Source organism: Petromyzon marinus, chromosome 59, assembly GCF_048934315.1.
Source record: "Petromyzon marinus isolate PM22_M1 ecotype Great Lakes invasive population chromosome 59, UKy_Petmar_22M1.pri1.0, whole genome shotgun sequence".
Classification (NCBI taxonomy): domain Eukaryota; kingdom Metazoa; phylum Chordata; class Hyperoartia; order Petromyzontiformes; family Petromyzontidae; genus Petromyzon; species Petromyzon marinus.
Window position 1 is genome coordinate 12140860 of NC_133725.1, and position 16328 is coordinate 12157187.

Here is a 16328-nt window from a genome sequence, read left to right on the forward strand (position 1 = left end):
AGATGGTGCTTATCCCACTTGCTGTACTGCCTTCTCCTGGCCAGCCAGGATATGCCACCTCAACACCCACTACACCATGAACTTTGTGAACCGAGTTTAAATTTCTGGCCACGGCGAACATCAGTGGCTATCTCCCTCTTCGTCCCTGCTATTATCTCCCTCTTCTTCCCGCGTCCCTCCCACTATCTACCTCTCCAATCCGTTCCACCATCTTCCTCCCTCGTCCCTCCCACCATCTCCCACTTCCTCCCCAGTACCTTCCACTATCTCCCTCTTCCTCCCACTTGGCTCTACTATCTCCCTCTTCTCCCGTCCCTCGCACCATCTCCCTTTTCTTCCCCCATCCTTCCCACTATCTCCCTCTGCATCTCCAATCCCTCGCACTCTCTCCCTCTTCCTTCCCCTTCCTTCCCACTATCACCTTCTTACTCTAACCGATCTGCCTAATCCTCCCAAATCACTCCCACTATCTCCCTCTACTTCCCCAGTCGCTCCAACTATCTCCCTCTTCATTCCCCTTTCCTGCCACTATCTCCCTCTTCCACTCCCTTCCCTCCCACTATCTCCCTCTTCCTCTCCCGTCCCCCCCGCTATCTCCTTCTTTCTCTCCCATCCCTCCCACTTTCTTCCTCCCCCGTCCCTCCCACTATCTTCTCATCCTCCCCCATCCATCCCACGATCTTCCTCATCCTCTCCCGTACCTTCCGCACCTTCCTTATTTAACACCATCAGGTTCACAGACTCGCCCTCGCTTCTCCCAAGTCAAATAGCCTAGCTTAGACACAACCCTCACCATGTTACACTGACGGCATCGACCGAGACAGCCAACAACTATCCGGCCGCCCAATTATCTAGTGAAGACGGCAGCGACCAAGTCGGCAAAGACAGTGCCAACGAGACGACTCCACTTCCCAGAACCTGCAACCACGAGCTCTCGCTCTCCGCTGCTTTTATCCGACTCGGCGCGGCCTGGCTCCGCCCTGGCCGCGCCTCCCTTCTCCAACCCACGAGCGGGTTCCAGGGTCTTCCAGACAGGGTCTCTGTGATCCTTGCCCCAGTGCCTCCGCCCTGCTGACAAACACGCGTGAGGCTCACTGGCGTGTGTACTCCCCGTCCACCGCAGTTGCCGCTGCTGGACAACAACTATTACTCTACAGTTGTACTGCCCTTCTGTACCGTGCCCCCGAGCCATCAACACGGACTCACAGCATCAACACAGACTCACATGATCAACACAGACTCCCACGATCAACACTCACAGCATCAATACGGACTCACACCATCAACACGGAAACACAGGGTCAGTGAGCGAGATGGCGGATGAGTGCATACATGATGTGAGTGGTGGTGAGTTCAAGTTGAGCACCCAGTTTTAAATCTCATTTACTCCCACCACCCTACACACCCTACATACAACAGTCGGAAGTAAATGCCTACACACCCTACATACAATCGTCAGTAGTAGGAGTGGGGAGAAGAGGGCATCAGTGGGGGCGAGGCATGAAGCGTTGAGAAGACCTCAGATACTCCATAAAACCCCGAGTTTCATGGAGTATAATTTTCAGCATTACAGTTCCATTTTTTTACGTTAACAAATGTCTCGCGATATATTACACCGTATAGGTAACTAGATTGGGCGAGGGATGGTCTTTTTTGTTGAACAATCAATAAAGCTACGGTGTCGTACTGTGCCCGTATCCGTGTACGGTACTGTGCACTAAAGGAAGAAAAATCGAGCGGCTGAACCTCACTGCCTCCTTACCGGAGGGTGTAAACATCAAGTGACCTGAAAACTGCGATGGGACGTGAAAGACAACATGGAGAGACGAGGGCGCCACGTGTGTTCTTCCATGCCAGCAGCAGCATCGCAGGCAATGAGGTTCAAATGGGCACAGGAACTTTGAGGTGGACCCACGAGTGGTCGAGCCACAGGGGCGCGCAATCGGCGACCTCTATACGCTTGGCGCAATCCGCATCGTCATTTCACGGAGCCCTTGTCCGCTCGACGAGTGCGACGACGCCGTCCCACCGTCATTCGGCGCCTCATGGTGACATCACAACAGCAAAGCGACAGATGTTGATTATTCATTTCTTGAGGCAATTCGAGGGCCCGGTTACATCACGTTGTGATACACGCACACACCGTCAACATATACTACACCGGTCATAAAAAAAGCAGGGGATAGAAAGGTGGGGGAGCGGACCCGACCACAGGTATTGTTTAAAAGACGTCAAGCGGACCGGTGGTTTTAAATGCAAGTCCATGCAAACACCAACATCCGAACGATTGTACCAATAAATCCTGAACCTTCTGGAAGATTTCAGCTCCCGCTGGTTTGGATCAGGGTGATGTTGGGGCAAATTCCATTAATTGGGAAAGGTGGCAATCTTGTGGGAATGTCCTCGCCAGAGAAGAAACTTGTCGCTTCCATGTTTTATTTTCATCCAACGTCCCATTAGCGAGATCCAGAGCGTGACGGACTCATATGGAGTCGGCCTCCTGTAATTTTTCTGGTCTCATTCTCACCACAGGTGAAAGCAGAGCCACACATCAACGTGCCAATGGGGCCACGGTTGAAGTGGTGGGGCCACAGTTGAAGTGGCGGTGGCCACGGGTCATGTGGCCTCGATGTATTTTCCATGTTGAAGGCCGATTGCCCCAAACATTGCCCGTCATATGCAGTGTCACTGAATAACGTGTGAAACATACTGTAGCATATACAAAATTTTATTTTCTTCATACATTAAATACAATAAACACAATAAACATGAAATGCATATAGGACATTTATAACTCTCTCAATGACCAAACTTGTATTTTATGAACACACTTATACAAGCAAAATATGACAAAAGTGTTCCAGATTACAGTTTCAATTGAGACTGAAATCCGGAATCATTACCCCCTACTGACAGACTAATAATACCCGCTCGCAGGCCAAGTGCTGATTCACCTTGGGGCCTCGCCTGGTATAGAGGTCGTGGGTTAAATCCCGACGCCTGTATATCTGGAGTTTGCATGTTCTCCCCGTGACCGCGTGGATTTTTCTCTGGGTCCTTCGGTTTTTCCCTCCACATTTAGAAACATGCGTTTAAAAGTATTTGGCTGCTATATATTTCTGCGTGACAAGCCACTTTATAGCACTTTCATTTGTGGCCCGGTCGTTCCTGAAAGAGAGCTATACAGCTGAGTGGGCCTTACCTGGTGAAATAAAAATAGATTAGTTTTGTTAGTTTATTTTGTGCCACAGGGGGACAGCTACAGGGGGGGGGTGCCCATTAAAATGGTCGAGATGAGATGCAACTTAAGGCGCTTGTGACTTCCCAAAAATATTATTTATGGCAGGTTTTCACATCTAAACATCCCGGGTGGCATTGAAGCCAAGAGCTCCCACCCTAGGCGAGTAGCTACGAGAGCGGTGCTGTGCACGGCGACACGCCACTTTCTCCATCTGCCTGACTTGGTATTTTCTTTTTTGTTACTTAAATAAATGTTAATGTTTCGTTTTGTGTATGCATGTATGTACACCGTTTGGGGAGCGGTGGTGCAGCAGTTAGCGCACTACGAACTCAGACATCTGAGTACATCGTGTGGTGTGTATAACATCGCAAAACTGGGGAGGACAAAGGCAGCCAGACGTGGGGCTGGCCACACAACCACTTCTGTGCCATGCCGGCCATCATAGGTGCTACCCGTTAACAGCACTTGCCCCAGCAATCTGTTAACGGCGATACGGAGTACCTTTGTCTTTTTGTGCAATTGTGTGCTTCTGTGTGCGACGCATGCGACGATGTGCATGTTTGTGTTTGATAAATGTACATCCGCAATGTGTGTGTGGCGCGTATGATGCGCGTGTGTGACGAGGGTTGGAACAGCGATTCACGCAGTGCCCTATCCACGCGGCGACCTCTCCTCAACGTCTCGAGCCTCGGCGGAGAGCGCCGCGAGGTTCGACTCCAACTCCGGCTTTCCAGGGACAAACCCCCCCCCCAATGCCCCTCCCCCCAGGCCCATGGGGGGGGGGGGGAAGTCGCTCCCCTCCCTCACTCCACGCTCAGGAACTTCCTCTTCTTCGCCGTGTTCATGTACGGTCGCCAAGGCCACTCCACCTCGGCGGTGGCCGCGTTGTCCAGCGTGCCCAGTTTAATCTCATAGACTGCGCGACACACAAAAGCAAAGATCCCCCCCATGCAGCCTTTAACAGACGGCGTGGGAAAAGCGCTGTTCGTGTGTTAGCATGTAGGAAAGCCAGCACGGCACACCAAGGGGTGGGTGTGGGTGGCCAGCATTACGTCCGATCATCTTTGAATTTACACATCGCATCCGGGGTGGGGGAATGCGAGTCGGGTCACGGTACAGCGAATGCGACCAGAGCAGCGACCCCACCGACTCAAGTTCCGATCCGCTCTACAAGTCACCCGCGGGCCACCTAGCCCGAGGCTAGACTCTTACATTCAGCCCATCATCCTCTCAGGGGTTGATAAAATTTACAACCACTTCGTAGGGAAGTCCACAAGGAATGTGGAATTTCCACCGCCTCTGCAGGGGTGTAAAGTGGAGACGAGTAACAATGTGTCAGGCAGACTTACGCTCCATCTCGAATCACGGTCCCACCTCCTTCAACTCGATGTCCTTGCCGTCGCGCTTGTAGACGTTGTGCCTGTTGGGAGGGGGGAAGGGGGGCACAGAAGTCACGGGAGGGGTCGCGGCAAGTCACACGGACGGCGCTGGACTCTCATTACGTGTCCTCGCAGACGTTTGCCAGTTAGAGGCCAGCGGCCACCCTGTTTAAAACTGCGGATGCATTAGCAAATGAACAACATTACGCGCCTTCAGCTTCAGAGATGGCGTTAAATAAAAACTCTGTGCTGTTGCTCGAAAACTAAAGTAAAACGAAACTATTTTTATTTTACCACTGAGCTATGTAGCTCTTTTTCACATAAAAATGTATAGCAGCAAAATACTCGAAATTCAAGTTTCTAAATGTGTAGGGAAAAACCCGGAGGACCCGGAGAAAAATCAAAGTGACCAGGAGGAGAACATGCAAACTCCGAATATACAGGCGGACACACAGCACCTGGCCCAAAAGTCTGCTCACTCTTTCCCATTCCGAGACATCTGCAAGTTGCCGGGTGGTAGGTGTCACGTTCACCGCTGAATCTCGGTACGCGCGAGCGGCTCAGCGTTAATTTTATTTATAGAGGCGTAGCGCTGCTGTTTTTAAAAGGCGTTGCTCTCACCGCAGAGAACCGTAGTGACACGACCGGCACTCTATGGAACAAAACTGTGCCACACGCCCTCCCGCATAGTCTTATGGGAGCAAAAGGTATGTCTTCAGGTCAGAAGACGTACTTGAGTTTTTCTTACGGTTCCGTTTCGACGACGTATATGTACATCATGGAAATGAGAAAGGGTTATAGCCTATACGAGGGATCTTTGTGCTTTGGGGATGGGGGAGGAAGATGTGGGTGAGACTGGCACGGTGCCCGCATGCACCCTCTTTCCGAGTCGCGACGTGAAGTTGTGCATCACGAGGTGTGGGAATGCCTCGGACATCATGTCCACGTCCGGATGTCGTGCCGCATCACCACGCTCGAGAGTGTCAAGTACACCGTGGTATCGTACCACGTGTCACATGAACAGCATGCCGGAAAGTTAGACACACCACAGGTGTCACACAGACTGTACTGGAGAGTTAAACAGACTGCCCTTCCATCTGCGGCATCATACCACATCACACCACATACACAGTTAAAACACCACAATTCCATGTCTGCAGCGTCATACTACACACCGCACATCGTACGCACAGCTAAATACACCTCCATCCCCGTCTGTTGCACCGCATCACACACGTCACACCATGCATCACACCGGGGAGCGGGAGCGGAGTGGCTATCTCATTACACTACAAATCCGGTGACCTGACTTCGATTTCCGGTGTGTCCAAGCATCGACAGTGGGGAGACAAAAGGGGCCAGATGCGGTAATGACCACACCACCCACCCCGCCGTGTGCCCTGCCGGCCTTCGTAGGTCGCTCGACAAACAGCACTTGCCCTGACAGCCTGTTAAAGGCTACACGGGGGAGCTTTGTCGACTGCGGTGCGTGCGCGTGCCTGGCATACCGCGGTGCTCATGCAGGACGATGAAGTCGTTGACGGCGTTGGCGCAGCACGCCCACACCAGCGCCTGCAGCTTGTGGCCTCCGTGGTTCATCGGCTGAGCGTTCGGCAGGATCAGCTTCATCTCCTGCGGTGGTGGTGGGAGGGTGGTGGTGGTGTGGTAACATGACAGCAAGCGGTCACACGCCGAGTCCGCTCTTCCCACCGGCGTCCGTCCCGGCCACGCTGCTTTCGCCCCCCCCCACTTCCCCGCCCCCCCACTGTATCCGACTCGGGTTGTGTTGTTTGTTTTTTCCATTGCGGAAGCCGAGCCGAGCCGTGCCGGTATACGGGGTCGCCAAACCCCGTGTTGGCACAACTGGGATGCACCATTGGAAAAACTTTACTATTTTTATTTTACCAGGTAAGGCCCACTGAGCTATGCAGCTCTTTTCCAGAAGCGACCTGGCCACAAATCATAGCTCAACTAAGTGGCTTATAACCATGTGGAAATTTATAGCAGCCAAATACTCTTAAACGGACGTTGATTCTAAATGCGGAGGGAAAAACCGGAGGACCTGGAGAGAAATCCACGCGACTCCTCGGAAAGTGGCACGCAACTCCAAATATACAGCAGGCATCAGGGTCAGGATTGAACCTGCGACCTCCTGTATACCAGGTGAGGGAGTTAACATCTCGCCACAGTGGCGCCCCCAATGGTACATCTTTCCGTGACCACCGACCGTGCGTAGTGCTACAGTAGATACATTTTCGATGAATGGAAGGGATCGGTCATCGCGAAAAGGCGGACTGAATCGCGAGGAATGAAGTTGACAAAAGCTGCATGCACCAAACCAAAGTGTCCAACGCTCCACCACTTACGACCCCCCCCCCCCCCACACAGCCTCCACCTTTCATCAACAACCAGATTTCTTCTGGTTAACTCAACGGATGCGAGTTGTCTCACACTGCACAAGCCCGATGATTGGTCGACACGACTCGTGTGAGGTGCAAGGAACTGATTCTAAAGCCGATAGAGAACACGTGTGTGTGTGCGGTAATTTAGCAGTTAGCATGCTGCCCCACAAACCTAGTGACCCGAGGTTTATTTCCGTTCATGGCCAACACCAGTGGCGATTATCTGAACTGGTCCTGGGCCTCCCCTAGATCAACTCAGCCTCAAACGAGTACCTAGTGCGGTGTTTAAACATCATTACCAGAGATAAAGGTGGCCAGTTGTGGTGCTAGCCACCTACACCCTCGCAAACAGCACCTGTCCCAAAAACCTGTTAAGGCTATATGGGGGACCTCTGTCTTTGCGCGCTTGTACACATGCAATACACGAGGACCCACATTCCTCGTGTGACCCCAAACCCTGTAGTCCCTGTGACCCCGTGCCCGCACCTTGATGAACTGCTTGAGGAGGGAGCTGGGGTCGCGTGAGGTCGTCGCCATGATGTGTGGGTCCTTCACGCCGGCTCAGCGGTACTCGTCATCCATGTGGCTGCTCACTCCTACTGACACGGGGGGGGGGGGGGGGTGGATAGAAAGAGGTGGTAGATGGGGCAGCGGGGACGGAGAGGGTAGGTGATCATTTGCCATACTTCACCGTGCAGGTGAGTGAAGGTGTGTGTGTGGGTGGATGGAAGGAGCGACCAGGAATGGTTGAGAATATCACTCTGCAGTGATCGCGTTGATTTTGTGTAGCGAGCTGAGCAATAATGAGACCTGGATGAGTCCCAATTGCAAGAGTGGGTGGGTGATATGGCAGGTGAATGATGAGTGAGTGAATGAGTGCGTCAGTGCATGTTAAACCTCTTTGTTACAGCACGTAGCCAACCGTGGTAATCGGAAGTGTGACAAACTAACCACAAAAAGTAGTTCTCAAGAAATGAGTTTGTCAATCTAGACGATGATTTAAAAGTGCAAAGCTCCAGTGGCTTCCTAATATTGTAAGGAAGACCGCTCCAGAAGGAAGACTGCTCCAGAAGCACACGTTATGTGGTGAACACGGCCTTCATTTGACATTCCACCAACATTTACGCCAGCCATCACACACACACGGCCGACTCTTTTTCCACGTTCACGCCACGGGATTTTTCAAAGTCCACTTGGGAAGCAATCGCCGTGCAGTATTTACGGTCAACACAACTGCGGCATTAAACCCATTAAACCGGTGGGGGGGGGTTGAGGGCCCACCATTCTCGAACCGCGAACCTCCGCGGCAAAACACGGTGCCACCGCTTGGCAGGAAGGACCGACGGCGAGCCGGGGATGCGCGCCGACTCGGCGTGTCTAGCGGGCGGAGACGTGCGACGCTTATCCCTCTGCCTCGGGAGTCTCGCGGGAAGGAAGAGAGAGAGAGATGCGAGGAGACGTAATGGTGAGGGATGTGAGATCACCCTCCCCTCCCTGGTCGAACTCCACGGCCTTCTGGAGTTCAAGCACCTCCCACCGCAGGTCCGTAGGCAGCACCAGGTTTTCTTCGGTGACGACGTCAGGGGGACAGGGGGCAGTGGGTGGGGGGCGGGCAGGGGAGAATTAACAAGGAAGAAAAATCATGCGCACGCATGGATTCATTCGGAAACGCTTTCCAACGCGCGGTTGTCTTCTCGCCTGTATTGTCAGACCGTCTTGTCCCATCTTAGTCCGTCTTGCGTGTCTCATTGTCTCTAGATCCGTCTCTAGTCTGTCTTGCGTGTCTCAACGTCTCTAGTCTGTCTCGCTGTCTCTCGTCTGTCTTGTCGTCGCGAGCCCATCTCTAGATCCGTCTCGCCGCCCGTTACCATCGAGCACCCTCTTGAGCCGCGCCTTCTCCTCTACGAGGACCTTCTTGGCCTCCTGCGCCTTGCGGTAGAGGTACTCGCCGTGCAGTTGCGCCTCCTCAGCTGCACCACCAAACAAAGACAAAGATCCCCCATGTAGCCGTAGACAGGACTGTCGGGTGCAAGTGCTGTTAACAAGCAGCACCTTTGATACACGAAGGGGGGTAGGTGGCCAGCACCACATCCGGCCGCCTTAATTTCCCCAGTGGCGATGTTTACACAATGCACCAGGTACTCATTTGAGGCTGAGTTGACCAAGGGGAGGCCCAGGAACGGAATCGTCACCAGTGTTGGCCGTGAGCGGGAATTGAACTCGGGTCGCTGGGTTAGTAGTGCAGCGTAGTGCTAATCGCGAGACGACCATAAACAACAACCGCCATTCGCCACGAAGTGGTGGAGATGTCACCACAGCGCTCGTGCCAGGCTACGTGCAGGTTAAGGCCACATGAAGCGTCGAACGCCCGCTGGCAGCAGGAGGTCACAGACAGACAGACCCAGGTTGCCATTGGTTGCTTGACTGAGATGACTGGCCGATGCACCACCTGTGCCCCCTACTGTGCTACACTACCGCTCCCACCTACACAAACTCTCTTGGGCTATACTCTTTGGTTCTTTCGGTAAAGTCACATAGGCATAAAATATAAAATAAATTAAATCACGACGTTTCGGGCACAACACAAGCGTCCATCATCAGGTGGGACAAACCACAGCAAGAAACAATTGCCGACGTGGGCAAAAGAGCTGCTGTAAACAAGAGACTATATAGGTAAGAGAAGGGGGGAGGATCAGGGAGGAGAGATAGAGAGGGGGGGTATGAGGGGAGTGCTGAAGAGAGCGGGGCTGGGAGTGGGAAGCTTAAGAAATTAGAGATGCGGAAAGTTAAGGCAACACCATAAAGCAGTTAAGGTTTTACCTGGTTAATAACATTCTTCCAATGATTACTCAATTTGTATCCATCTTCTCGGTTGAAGTTATGTCTGTGTTTATATATCTGGATGGCTTCATGAACAAACCTTTGATAGTAGCCCGAAGGTTTGCAGAGCGGCACCACGATACTCCTAGCGACGTCGTTGATTAATGTCTGTAATTAATATCGATGGTGAATCTCTGTAATTAATATCGATGATTCGATTCCACGAGAACAGATTCCACAAGAATCGATTCCACAACTATTTTAGTAAAGCGAAGTACGCGATTCGATTCAAACGTGTTCGTTCCGGTCTCATCAGAATCGGTATTGATTCTGTGCTGGAGGAATCCAATGAGCTATAAAGCTCTTTGATCACAGATGTGCCAGTAGGGGGCACGGGGTCATAACGTCACAACAAACAATACAAAAACGATAGGAGTGCAAAGGGAATGGTAGCAAACCACTAAAAATAGATGAAATAAACCATATAAGTTCATACTCTTTGGTTCTTTCGGTAAGAAGTCTCGCTCTCCGTTCCACCCACTACAACTGGCGTCAGAAGTAGCCAAATAGTAAGATGAATCGCTATAATGGAGACGCGAAGAAAAACTCGTACCAGGGCTCCAGTGGAAGAGGAGGACGACTCAACACCACTGGGGTTGGCAGCCCCGGAAGGGGGAGGAGAAGCGACGCCGGCGAGCTGCTCACTGCCCGGCCGCCCGGCGGCTCACCACCGTCGGAGAGGGCGCTTCAGGTGGCTCACTCCCGCCTCGCCCAACTCCTGCACGCGGCGGCATCCATCCTCGACGAAATACATCGCGGGTTATAACCACAACAAATATAATCACAATCACTGCGACCATAATCGCCGTAACCACAAATATAATCATAACCACCAGCTACATAACCACAAGTATAAACACTACTGCCACAAATATAACCATAACCACCACAACCATAACAACCAACATAACCACCACAACAACCACAATGATGCTGATACACTCTCACACCATGTGGGTCCCCTTGTCTCCTTGTGTCTCCCTGTGGGTGAGTGGATGGGTTGGCGAGAGAGTCGGTGGGTTGGCAAGAGAGTCGGTGGGTTGGTGAGAGAGTGGGTGGGTGGCAGAGTGAGTGACCGGTGGCAGAGTGAGTGACCGGTGGCAGTGGGTGACCGGTGACTAAGTGGGTGGGTGGCAGTGGGTGACCGGTGACCAAGTGGGTGGGTGGCAGTGGGTGACCGGTGACGAAGTGGGTGAGAGAGTGGGTGGCTGAGTGGGTGGCCGAGTGGGTGGCTGAGTGAATTGGTGAGTGGATGAGTGCCAGAGTGGGTGGGTGAATGGCTGAGTGGGTGGGTGAGAATCAGTATGTTTTTGCTGGAGGAATCCGATGAGCTATGAAGCTCTTTTTCATAGATGCCCAGAGAGTGGCTGAGTGGGTGGCTGAGTGAGTGTCGGTGGGTGTGAGTGGGAATGAAATCTAACCTGCACCTCTGCATTGCAAATCCAGCGAGCTAACGCCCTGCGTGTGGTGGGGTAAAGTGTGGGCATGGCCACTTTGCTCCAACACGTCCGGACCAGCGTGGAAGAGTAGACCAAATACCTCTATATAGCGGCCTCTAGTGGATGCCTTTTCCAGCAGCAGGCGATTCGCCTCCACAACAAACCCGTCCCTCCAGGGATAAAAACACACGGCAGTCTGGGAGTGCCTCTCATCAGCTATGGCTCAACACGAGGGCCACTCTGGGGCCGGTTTCCACCGTCAGCGCCTCATCAGCAGCAGCAGCAGGGCCGGGCTCTGCTTGAAGCATCGCCGTGAACTCAGCAGGCGTCTAGGACGTGACGGCTGTGGGCCAGGCGCCTCCTCCTCTGTCTCCCCCCACCACCGCCGCCACTGCTGATGTGTGCACACCGCGCGAGGTTCTCACCTTCAGGCTGAGTCGACGTAGAGGAGGCCCAGCGAGCCGCCGCTTCAGAAGCTTTCGCGACCCACTGACGGTGGCCGTGAGCGGGAAACCAAATCAGCCGCTCGCCACCCACAATCCACAACGCGCGCCGCCTCCACTCGCCCCCTGCCTGACCGGAAGTAGCAGCGGGGGGAGGGGGGTGGGCAATGGGGGCGTGAGGAGGGGGGTTGAGGGGGAGCATGGGCGGGGGTTGCCAGGGGGGGCAAGGGGGGTCGCGAGGGGGGGGATGCTTGGGGGGGGGGTTGTGAAGGGGGAGGGGCAGGGGGGGAAAGAGGGAGCATGGGGGAGGAGCTTAGGTGAGGGGGAGGAGCTAATGGCTATTACACCACGCCGCGTCTCGCGCCACGTGCTTCCCCTGGCAGTTTGGCCGTTAGGCGTGGAACCGAGCTGTGGTGGCGGTGGTGGTGTGAGTCTTTCTATGTGAGTCTGTGTGTGAGTCTCTCTAAGTGAGTCTCTGTGTGAGTCTCTCTGTGTGAGTCTGTGTACGTGTGTGTGGGTCTGTGTGAGTCTGTGTGTAGCAGTGACCCGGTCTCAAATGAGTACCTGGTGCGATGCGTAAACATCGCCATTGGGGAGACAAAGGCGGTCGGGCGTGGTGCTAACCACCCACCCCTTCGTTTACCGTGCCGGCCTTCATACGTACTGCTGGCTAACAGCACTTGCCCCTACAGCCTGTTAAGGCTCTATGAGGATCGTTGTCTTTGGTGTCCTGTATTAGCAGGAGGAGGAGTGGTGGTGTTAACGTTGGTGGTATTAGTGGTGGTGGTGTTAGTGATGGTGGTGTTAGTGGTGGTGTTTGTGGTCTTAATAATGGTGGTGTTGGTGTTAGTGGTGTTAGTGGTGGTGGTTGTTCGAGGTATTGTTGCTGGTGTTAGTGATGGTGGTGTTGGTGGTATTAGTGGTGGTCGTGTTAGTGATGGTGGTATTATTGGTGGTATTATTGGTGGTAGTGTTAGTGGTGGTGGTGTTAGTGGTGGTGGTGTTGGTGGTGGTGGAGTTGATGTTGGTGGTGGTGTTTTTAGGGTTCGTAGTGTTAGTGGTGGTGTTAGGAGTGGTGTTAGTGCTGGTGTTAGTTGTGGTGTTAGTTGAGGGGAGCGGTAGTGTAGCGGTTAACGTGCTGCGCTACAAACCTGGCGACCCGGGTTCGATTTCCGCTCACGGCCAACACCAGCAACGATTATCTGAACCGGTCCTGGGCCTCCCCTAGGTAGACTCAGCCTCAAATGAATACCTGGTACGATGTGTAAACATCGCCGCTAGGGAGACAAAGGTGGCCAGGCGTGGTGTTAGCCACCCACCCCCTCGTGTGCCATGCCGACCTTTATAGGTGCTCGCTAGCAGAAATTGCCCCTACAGTATATTCAGGCTATACGGGGGATCTGTCTTTGTTAGTGGTGGTGGTGTTAGTAGTGGTGTTAGTGGTGGTGCTAGTGGTGGTGTTTGTCGCGGTGTTGCTGGTGTCCGAACAAAGGAGCGACGCTCACAACAACGACCTTTGACCTGGGCGGCTGAAATGTAGCACGTTGGCACAGTCATCTCAGTCAGTCAACTCTTGGCACCTGGGTCTGACCTGTGACCTGTCAGTGAGCCTTCAGCATTTCACGTGGTCTCAAAGTGCACCTGGCCTGGCATTTGCTGCTACTTAGTGGCAAATGGCGGTCTTTGTTGTTTTTGTTGTGTTTCGTGTTGTGGGTGAGTGGTGAGGTTGTGAGTCTGTGATGATGATGTGAGTCCGTGTTGATGATGAGAGTCCGCATTGTGACATGACGCGTGTTTAGACATGAGTATTGTCGCACACCATCGGTTTTGTGTGACCCTCACCTGCGTCTCCTGCTCTCCACGCAGAGACCCGGACCGTGCGAGAAACGCAGTGAGCTCTGAGCACCCTACTCTGCAAGTTGCTGCCATGGAGGTACGTGTGGCTCTTCAACTCGTGTGGTAAAATATGGGTGGACGTGTGTTTTCCCCTCGACTTGTGCCTACCTGTCACCTACCTGTATACCTGGATGTGCTTCTCCTTGTCCGCCTGAGTATGTGTATGTCTATCAGAGTGTGTCTCCGAGATCCTGTTGGTGTGCCTGCCTGTCTACGCGTGAGCATTTACAGCACTATTATCTATCCACTGATGAATGAGAATGCCTTCCTCCCTGAGACCTTGCTACCCCTCAAATGCTGTGATGGAATAATCCGCCAAGTGCCGATTTTGTCGCACCATCTCTCTGGTGGCTCTCCTCTCCGATGTGTTTCCTTCCTTGGCTGCCGCTCCGTTATTATTCTTCACTATCAGCCATTGTTGTCCCTCCTTGCCATGGCTCGTCATGCCCGATCCCCAATCACTCTTTAACAATTTGAACAATCCCTGCGTGTGACCTCAAAATCCACGCATCTTTCATTGTTAATCCAAGCATGGCATCTGATATTGGCCAAATATTCCAATGCTGAGAAACGACAACATCTCGGCAGGACCCTCCTGAATGTGGAGCCCAGGATCTCAGAGATGCTGGCTCAGTGCTCACCTTCTGCACTTGCTCCAACATCTTAATCAAGCCTATGTGGTGGACCTTTGTCTTTGTGTGTGTGTAGATGAGCCGAGCTGGAGAGGCTCGGAGTAACGACACGTCTTGCACCACGTGGAGTGCGCTGTCCTCAGACGGCACCGGCTCCATCTGTAGCAAATCGCCGAAAGGTAAGAACAGTAATGAGGGACGTCACAGTGGCCACGGTAAATAGTGGGACATCATGATGGCCATGTTGCATGGGGGACGTCACAGTGCCTTTGGTGTATGAGAGATTTTATGGTGATTGTATGGGTGATGTCAAGATAGCAATGCTACATGGGGGACTTAATGGTAATCATGTTTTGATTTAAAGCTTTCGTGGCTGCAGGGATTCATATTCTTGGTTCTTTCGGTAAAATCACGTAGAAGGGCAACAATAAAATTATAAAAATATAAAACAATAAAAATCTCACGACGTTTCGACTGCAACACAAGTAATCATCATCAGGTGTGAAAACCACAGCAAGAACCACAGCAAGAAAAATTGAAATTTTCTTGCCGTGGTTTTCACACCTGATGATGATTGCTTGTGTTGCAGTCGAAACGTCGTGAGAATTGCATTATTTTATTGTTTCCCTTCTACGTGACTTTACCGAAAGAACCAAGAATATGGTAATCATGTTGCATTAGAGACTGCATCATGGTTGCCATGTTACATGGGGGACTTCATGGTGGCCATGTTGCATGGGGATAATTATCTGTGCTCTGGCCTCAGTACTGAAACAACATCAAACGCTTTCAGAATTGCTTCTGCGGCCATCTTGAATGCTCTTCCAATATTAGGAAACCACTGAAGCTATCCGCGTTTAAATCATCAAGTTTGACAACTAATATCTATACTCATTCGCTCTTTCGGTAATGTCACGTAGGTAGAAATAAAATAAAACAAATCACGACGTTTCTATCGCAACACAATCAATCTTCATCAGGTGGAACAACCACAGCAATGATAAAATGCTGAAGTAGGTGAGAGAGCTGCTGTGGCAAGAGGTTATCGGTAAGAAAGGGGGGAGGAGCAAGCGGGGGAGAGAGAGGGGAGCTGCGTGAGCGCTAGGGGGAGAAGAAGTGAGGCTGGGGGGGACGTAGGCGGAGGTAGAAGTGGTAAGCTGAGTATGGGACATGGTGGGAAAGTAAATCTGAAAAATCTACCAGTACCTGGCGCGTGTGATGGAAACAACCACAACCAGTTAAGGCTTTACCTAGTTAATAACATCCATCGAATGATTGCTCAATTTGTATCCATCTTCTCGGTTGAAGTTATGTCTATGTTTGTATATCTGTATGGCTTCATGAAAAAACCTTTGATAGTTACCTGAAGGTTTGCAGAGTACCTTGGTCTCGGAAAAAAACAATATCACGCGAGCCCACAGCGTTATAACAATGGTCAGACACGGCAGAGGTATTGGTTCTGCGATGTTTCAGATCTGCCTTGTGTTCGCTAACACGGTCCGTGACATGTCAATTCGTTTTCCCAATGTAACTGCTACCGCAGGTAAAACTCAGTTTGTCGACTCCAGGATATTGCATGTCAGGATGGGATTAGATCACGGATTTTGTGTACTGTATTGAATCGGACTTGGATCTTGTGTTTGTTTAAGATTTTGGAAATATTTTTGGTAACACCTGCTATGTATGGTAAAGTGATGGTTTTGATAGGCGTCTCAGTGGATTGTTTCTACATGGTTGGAGAAACAGCTTTGCGAATAATGCTGTCCCAGTACCCATTCATCTTAAGAGTCTGGTGTACGTGTTCCAGTTCACTGGCTTGGTGGTGTTGGTTGCAAATGCAGTGGCCCTATGGTGTAGTGGTTTGATGAGGGAATTCTTCTGCGCCGGATGGTGGTGGGAATTAGGTTTTAGATAGGTCTCTTCTCAAACAAAACATCCAGGAATTAGTAGCTTACCATCCTTCTCCACTTCCATGGTGAATTTGATGGATGGGTGTATGGAATTTATGTTGTTGAG

The 16328-nt window shown here is 51.9% G+C and overlaps 1 protein-coding gene and 1 long non-coding RNA gene across 5 annotated transcripts; both read right to left on the reverse strand.

Moving 5' to 3' along the window:
• Positions 1-2712: 2712 nt before the first annotated feature.
• On the reverse strand, positions 2713-4726 carry LOC142905859 (uncharacterized). The gene is made up of 2 exons (XR_012929859.1): positions 4591-4726; positions 2713-4157 (listed from the first exon to the last, which is right to left on the reverse strand). It is a non-coding gene; the product is annotated as an uncharacterized LOC142905859 (long non-coding RNA).
• Positions 4727-4813: 87 nt separating this feature from the next.
• LOC142905858 (U3 small nucleolar ribonucleoprotein IMP4-like) lies at positions 4814-11405 on the reverse strand. Of its 4 annotated transcripts, XR_012929858.1 has the most exons (5): positions 10456-11379; positions 8891-8992; positions 8304-8587; positions 7509-7618; positions 4814-6252 (listed from the first exon to the last, which is right to left on the reverse strand). XR_012929858.1 is itself a non-coding variant. In XM_076053119.1 (4 exons), exons 3-4 carry the CDS (start codon positions 7557-7559, stop codon positions 6079-6081), a joined length of 225 nt encoding a protein of 74 aa, XP_075909234.1. In that variant the 5' UTR covers positions 7560-7618; positions 8507-8992; positions 10456-11405; the 3' UTR covers positions 4814-6078. The 4 variants fall into 4 exon arrangements, 3 of the variants coding, with proteins under 3 accessions (XP_075909234.1, XP_075909233.1, XP_075909232.1); XM_076053119.1 differs by having other exon boundaries at positions 8507-8992; positions 10456-11405; XM_076053118.1 differs by having other exon boundaries at positions 8322-8992; positions 10456-11403.
• Positions 11406-16328: the final 4923 nt, after the last annotated feature.